Below are 8012 nucleotides of genomic sequence, written 5' to 3' on the forward strand. Positions count from 1 at the left end.
AAAATATGAACACTTTTTAGAAAGTTTGCAAAAAAGTTTATCGAAAGATTGAAAAAAAAAATAAAATAAAAAAACCCTGTAAAAGCTTCACCCTACATGGATGCCACTAGAAAATACAAACAGAGGCAAGTGTTGGGAAAATAGTTTATAATTTGCAAATTGTTTTGTGGGATTTGGTGATTAGCTCGTCTGCTCTCTGATATACAATCCCCCCGACAGTTTCCCTTTCAGACGACAAACACAATCCTAATCCAGGAAGTGGCATGCAATCAGAATATTGAAGCTGACATCAGAGGTAGCCACAGAGGCGATTCCCACACACCCCTCCCAGAGCTTCAAAGATCTTCCTGCGCCTGTTATGGGTTTCCCTCGTGATGAAGTGTGACACTCCACAAACACAAAAGCCCCAGCCCTCTCGTGGGTCTGCTTTGCTTTTCTTGGACCGCTTAAGTCCGACCAATGCCAAAGCAACTTGGTGGTTGTCAGAGTGGGCCAGTATCTTTGTGTGTGTATGTGTGTATACATGTGGTTTTTGTGTTGATTCAGGGTAGATAGCTTGTCAAAGTCAGGTGGCCTTGACTGGTTGAGATGGCTGCCTGTGTACTTCCACTTTAACATGATGTCATGAGGACCTATAATTAAAGCTACCACCTGGTTGTTACTGGGAGTTTTTTGTTTTTCTTGTTTTGCTTAATTTATTTAAATAATTCTTATAGACAAACTATTTTAATACATCCTTGGAAAAACAACCAGCAAGATGCCCCATTTTCTTTATTGCCCTTTGCCTCCCATATTTTCTGTCACTGACTCAAATACTAAGACGTCACCATTGCTGGAGAGCTGGCCACAGCTGAGCCACACCGGCAAACCCTCTGCCAGAACACAGAGAGCTTAGGTCTGCCATTTGTCATGTGGTTTTGAGTTGGGGATATTTATCTAACTCGCCGTCCAATGTCAACACAGGCTCTAAATACCCTCACTGCTGCACGGAGTGGGCTTCCGCAGGGAGGATAAGGATTAATGTTTAGTTGGAGATGAAATAAAAGGAGAAGGGGAGGAAGAAAAAGGACAGATTCAGGATGAGTGTTGAGAAGAGTGATAGATCAAAGAAGGTAAGTAATATATAGAGGGGAGAATGAGCTAAAGAAAAAATAATTTGGTTCAAGTTTAGATCCATCTCACTTATTGGAGTATTAAATAGCAAAAAAGTAAAATCAGATCCTCTCTTATTGAAAATACTCTGCAGTTCCTGGCTAACATTTTTATATCATTAAACTGTTTCTCTTTGCATCACATTATAATAACAAACTTCAATAGGTTTCATCTTGGTGTTCTGAAATGGGTCAATACAAACTACTCATTCTGAAGTAAAATGATAAGGCCACATTAAAAATAAACGGCTCTTGACATAAATTAATCTGAAGTGTGGCAAGCATTTGTATCTGTCTCCTCTGATGTCACTTTGTAGGACTTTTTTGCAAATATAGTTGCAGTTCTTGTCTCTGCCAGCTTTGTTAATTGAACATTAATTTTTGAAGTCTTGCCAAAAATTTCCTTCTTGAATTTAGGTTTTGACTTTGAGATGCCCATTCTAACACAAGATGCTTTGACCTAAATCCATCCATCCATCCATCCATCCATCCATCCATCCATCCATCCATCCATCCATCCATCTATCCATCCATCCATCCATTTTCTGTTCACCCTTGTCCCTAATGGGGTCGGGAGGGTTGCTGGTGCTAATCTCCAGCTACGTTCCGGGCAAGAGGCGGGGTTCACCCTGGACAGGTTGCCAGTCTGTCGCAGTGCTTTGACCTAAACCGTTAAATTAATTTCTTGTTGTAGGTTTATTGTTATTCAAAAAAGGTGAACCTTCACCCAAGTCCCAAGAATTCTGCCAGCTTCCTTGTCCGTGCCCAGGAAAAAAATATGCATGATGCTGTGTCACCGCCAGTTTTCACACACAGAGTGGGATTTATATTCTTAAAAAATTTTACCAATGTATGATTTTCCCCTCGACTTAACAATCAAGCACTACTTTATGTTGGTCAACAACATAAAATCCCAACAAAACACCTAAAAATTTATTGTAACATGAAAAAAAAAAATATCCAGGGATAAAAATATGTTTGCAAGAACCTGCATTCTCACTAGTTTCTTGCTCTTCCGAGCCTGAGTGTGTATACTTTCGAGCTGTGACAGACTTCATGTGAAAGATAGCCTCCAATCATTCCAAGCCATTCCTGAAGCTGTGACTAACCATAAATAACAAACAAAATCCAAGGTCTACTACCACCATCAAAACATGCATCCCGAGATGAGAAACTGTCACCAAGATGGGAGATGACCTCATGTTTATAGCCTAAAACTTGTTGCTGCTGAACGATTGATCGTCACCCATACAGGAATCAACCAGCCCCCACTCCTTGAACAACCGTTCTCCCACCCAGTGGGCCCCCACTCCACACCGCTACTAACATGACCCACCGTCTCAGCAGGAGCAAGATGAATTTTAGCAGTGATTGTGCCAAGGGATACACATCAGTGTCCCGCTCACTTTCTTTTACGAGGAGAATTCCACATATTGGGCTTAATATTCCTGGTTACTGGAGCCTAGTGATTAAAGTGTATAAAAAAAGTACCACTAAAAGGTTGTGATTTACTGAGCTGTCACCTCAGTTCAGACAGGGCAACAAGTTCAAGTCCCCACAGGAGGGTTGTAATGAAAATGAAACAAGGGAAGCAACAGTGGAGAGGTTGGATGACTGGAAGGGTAGAAGGTAGGAGGTGTCGGTAGGAGGCATGGGGTCATTTGGAGGGTACGATGGTTGCGGTGCCTCAAGTTTCATGCTATTCTGTGTACAGTGCCATGCAAAAGTATTCTTTAAGATATTAAGACAACACAAGAACTTTTATGTATTGTATTTAATATATTTTATGATTTTATATGAAGTGAAAGTAAACGCTACAGACATTTGTCAGAGTAAATTAATAAGCAAATAGGTCGCTGAAGACCAAAGAACATAACAGAAAGATCAGGAATAAAGTTGTGGACATATAATTTAAGCAGAGATAAATTATAAAACTATAATTCAGGTTTTGAAAATCTAACAAAGTGTCATATAATCCTTTTTCAGAAAAATTTTACAATATGAAACGAGCTGCAAAACATGGTTGATCATTTTGTGTTTTCTTTAGTAAACAACAATGTAAACCTAACAGGTTTAAGAACTGACAGTAGATGGGCAAGGAAAATGGATCATGTCACAGGAGGAGCCAGTAAAGCACAATAAAACCACACAGATAAATATACATTGAGGATGGAGTGCAGAATGGTAATGGATGCAGGGGAGGAAATCAGGTGATTGGTAACAGCTGAGAAAGAAAACAAACAGGTAGACTGAGAGAAAGTAAACGTTAAACACTTAAAAGCTGAAGTAGGGCTCAAATAAGAAACGGAAAAGATCATGAAAAAATTTTGAGAGCGTAATAATAATATACCAATGCTACAAAAAGTCTTTCCAAACTAAAACTAAGAGAATTAAAAACTAAACCCCTGACACTTCCCTAACCTATTCCTGACCTCATAAATACCCTGACCCAAACCTTTCAAGCCTTACAGGATTCATCTGTTGCCTGGACCCTTGTCTCTCATCTGTGGGCGTGACGTGCGATAACTTCAAGTACCAGCCATCTACAAAAGACATATCCTGATCTATCTTCCTCTGTTGTGCTTAATAGCTGTCTGTGCTCCGTCCCTCCCTAAGCCACCACCAGCCTGACCTCTGCCACCACACCCAATCTCAGCCTTGGTGCTGGCCCTTGGCTAACCTCTCTTGCTCAAGGTTCAGGGTCAGGCAGCGGACTTGCAGCCAATTGGGTGACTGCCCAGAGGAATGATGCAGCCAAGAGACGTAAGAGATCCAGGAACCCCTCTGATCTTCCTGAGAGTTTCCAAAGAGGGAAAGGCTTGAGTGTGTTTACAACATCTTAAATTTAGGGAGGGAAGGAGTGCCACACGGGATTATACAAAGCATGAGGAAAGAGAAATGCAGTCTATAAATAAGTGTCAGGTCAGAAAATGTATGACCTTTTCACAGCAGATAGTTCTGCAAAAGTTATTCAATGCAGACAGTAAATTGCATTTTTATAGCACTGGCACACTTATGGTTGGTCTAATCTAATTTTATTGTTTGTTAGATCCAAACAAATAGAAATGATCACAGTGATGAACCCAGAGATGACTTTCTCTGAAACTAACAGCTGGTTGAGGAAATTCATTTTGACCAAGGAATGAAGAATGACTAAATAAAGAGAGAGCTTACAGAGGAAAAAGTGAAAAATGCTAAAAGGGATGTCTTACATCAGTATTTAAGTTGTTCTAAGAATTATAACTTCGGCAGTGTCTGTAGAAAAGCCACTCCCCTGAAAAAAGTTAATTTCAGCTTTGAGAACAGTTCCTGGACGTGTTTCTCCTGCAGAACAAAGAGAACACAAACACTCACACTTTTAGCATTTCTTAGTCTTGCTTATGTGTGATTCTTAGACATTATCAATTTATGTCTGCACTTCTTGTCCTTCCTGTTCAGCTGTTCTTTCTTTGTGGCCTACTTATTCTCCAAGCAACAATGCTTGCACAGTGGGCCAAAATATAAGAGAATTTTACTGTGCTTTGCCAAAGAACTCGTTCCCTTTGAATTTTTTTCCTTTTTCTTTTTTCTTTTTTTTTTTTTTTTACCTGAGCTTAAGTCTGTTTTAGGATTTGATGTAATAGAAAAAAAAAATAAAATGTTTGACGTGAAAGGAAAATTTTGCATTATTTCAGAAAAATATAAAATGCTTGGCATCAGTATGTAACACAGTCTTACTTTGATACACCTAAATAAAATCCAGTACATCCCTTTCATATGTCACACAATGAAGTGTATTGTGCCTTACAAAAGCTTTCATACATCTAGAAGTGACACAGATAAGGTTCATATGATACCATGAAAATATACAGATTCATTTACCCCACTTTTATTCAAGTCTGACACTAATTTGCATCTGAAGATGACAAATATCAGAATAAGTGAAGAAAAACTTTCAATCTTCCGAACAGTATGTGAAATGTTAGTAAGCATTTCTTAGCTTTGGTTATGTCTTTAAACATCAACATATTTTGGATTTTATATGATTAAGCCAAGACAAAGTAATGCACTAAATGAACAAGATTTATATTTTTCTGAACAAAAATTTAACATTTTTGCAAATATTTGTATTCTGATCCCACTAAATAAAATCTAATACAGCCAGCGGAGTTCAGAAGTTGCCCAGGTGTGTTTAAGAAAAAAGAAAAAGAAGATGGAAGCCATCTTATTAGCTGCTTTTCTGAAACTAGATTTTTGGAATAACAGACTCCAGCTGCTTATGGCCATCTGATGGCTCCATTTTTCACTTCATATAACTTGCTAACTTTTACTGCTCGGTGTCCTCCACTTAGGCTGTGTCACTAAGTCATAAGACTGCTAGTCCCGACTGATATATGGGTCCACAAGATGATGTCAGCGAAAAACACTTTCAATAATTGCTATGATTAATACTCCCAACCTTCCATCACCTTCCCTTCTTCACATGGCTACATATCTTCACCAAGATTAATCTATCAGTCTGCTCCCAATTTGCTCAAACTCTCTGAGTGATGCATGGCATACTGCAAATCCTGTGTTTCAATGCACTCCATTTACATCAATTCAGATTATGAGTTGATGAGCCTCTGGAGTGTAAAAAATGCTCTGAGTCAAGGAGGTTGTTGAAGGAATAGAAACAATGTAATTCCTATTTAATTGATTCAATAACTCTTTGAAATTCATTATCCTACAGTTTCAATTTTTGTCACCAGAAATGCACTTATTTCCCCTTACCTCAGTTCCGCTAATCTATTAATCTGTCTTCTATAATTTTTAATTACGTTTTGCTGCACATTTATGGACACTAGTTAGGAAACTTTGTGCCGCTGGTTGCATGAACAAGACATGATGGTTTTCCTTTGGGCCAACTCAGGGAATTGCTTAGGTATAGACATTAAGAGAATTATAACACCAATAAAGTAAAAAAAAACACTTGGTAGAGATTCTTCTTGGCCCATGTCAGCAAATTTGATCAAACTATTTATGCTAGAAGCCCACTTCACATGAAACATTTACACATAATTTCACCTAATATTTAATAAATCAATTCATAAATAAATTCCAGTTCACCTCTGATACTCTAGCTGTGGCTAACTGTATGTATAATAATTACCAATATTTTATTTTAAACCCTCACTTTATTTTTGAAAAATGCATTTCTTTAGTAGCTTTGCATGTTCCAAATGTGCAGCCTAATACAAAACAAAACAAAACAAAACAAAAAAAAAAACAAGTCTTTACTGGGAAAATGAATAGCATCTTTAGACAGTGATGGGAAATGTAACAAATTGATAGGAGTCAATTAAGCATCTATTATTAACCTCCTATGGTTCACTATCAATTATCTGTCCCATTAACTCTGCAATACTGTACGCAGTATGTGTTTAACACTAGTATGGCTCATATCTATTCAGACTTTTAAAAAAAGAAACAGAAATGATTACTTTTAATGTCCATTCAGTTTAATAAGATTAAATGAAATAGTTAAGATCATTTTTGTCTCTGTTACGGGGCTCTTAGATGATTTATAGTAATAATAAGGTACGATTATATAGATTAGTCATAAATTCTCTCCTGTTTCACAAAATTAAATGCAAGTCGCAAAGATGTTTCTTTTTTCCTGTGGAGATTAAAATTTAAAGATGATATTACAGTCCACTTCAGAACACTCACAGTAAATCTATTTAAAGGCTTTGCTAAACTGAGACATTTTTATTTTTTTAAATTTTTTTCAAAAATAGACTTCAATGCTTGATGGAAAGAAACACAGTAAAGCCAGTCACCATCCCAAAGGAATGATGCATATGATGCAGTTCCGCTTTATGTTCATCAGCGCACCTCTGTGCCTGTGGGAGGAAATGGTTTTTACTGCTGTACTGACTGAGCTCTATTTACACAAACTCCCTGAAAACACTTAAGACAGGATATTTAATTGTGAGAGGTCTTTTTTTCTGTTCCCCTTTCCCACAGCTGATTGTCACTGCGGCTTTAGATCTAAACATATGAAACAAACAACCTTGCAACATTATTTATACGGTGAAAAAAATTATAAAGAGCTGCAGGTAGCTAGAAATAGATCTGATAAGATGTGGTTTGATGCCATTGTTCTTTTCCACAATGAGCTGAATTAGTCATGTGTCATATTTATTGTACTGAAACACGTTGCATCAAGCAAATGAGAACAGGAAGCAGACTACATTGTAAAGTGTAAAACAGAGTCGAACACAATGACAGTCAGTGATTCTTGTTTAAAATCATAGAATCGTAGAAGAAAACGACCTGAGAGATTCTAAAAAGCTGTTTTTGTGGACACAAAAGGCAGATTTGCCAACCCAGACATTGTCTCATCTGACCTCATTGACTGGACTATATTGTGTTTACCTCGTGGTATCTGGACAACCTCTTTGCTGCCATGTCTTTTAGGCAACATCCTTTCCAGCTCTTCCCCGAGAGGTTTATGATTCAGAGACAAAAAGAGACAAGGAAGCACGAAAAACCTGCAGCTCTCGAGAGGAACGTTTACAGTTCAAAAGATACTAATTTTGAAATTGAAAGTCTGGTTTGAAAGTGCTGACTGTGCGTGCTGGAAGAGGAGTCTGCTGCCGCACAAAGTCAGGTTCACTCAGGCATCATCCAGCTGTTTGCCTGATTCTATCCTGACTTCTTCTTTGATCCTGTGCTGAGACCGACATGTCCTCTGTTTGTTCACCGTAGCAACCTTCCAATGGCACTAGCAGATTTAATAGAAGTCACACAATTTGATTTAGACCATGTTGGCAGAGTTTTCCTGGCAAAGAACAGGCTTCCAGCACGGACATTGCTTCCATCGGCATCTCTGTATGT

General features: G+C 38.1%; 1 protein-coding gene across 1 annotated transcript in view; it reads right to left on the reverse strand.

Moving 5' to 3' along the window:
* The window catches only part of dph6 (diphthamine biosynthesis 6), an 81003-nt gene extending 73294 nt beyond the window's left edge, over positions 1-7709 (reverse strand). Inside the window, exon 1 of the mRNA XM_044143409.1 lies at positions 7551-7709. Within this exon, the coding sequence (XP_043999344.1) occupies positions 7551-7583 (33 nt within the window). The 5' untranslated portion in view covers positions 7584-7709. The remainder of the gene's footprint in view (positions 1-7550) is intronic.
* Between the last annotated feature and the right edge of the window lie 303 nt (positions 7710-8012).

The sequence above is a fragment of the Gambusia affinis genome, linkage group LG16, assembly GCF_019740435.1.
Source record: "Gambusia affinis linkage group LG16, SWU_Gaff_1.0, whole genome shotgun sequence".
NCBI classification, from domain to species: Eukaryota; Metazoa; Chordata; class Actinopteri; order Cyprinodontiformes; family Poeciliidae; genus Gambusia; species Gambusia affinis.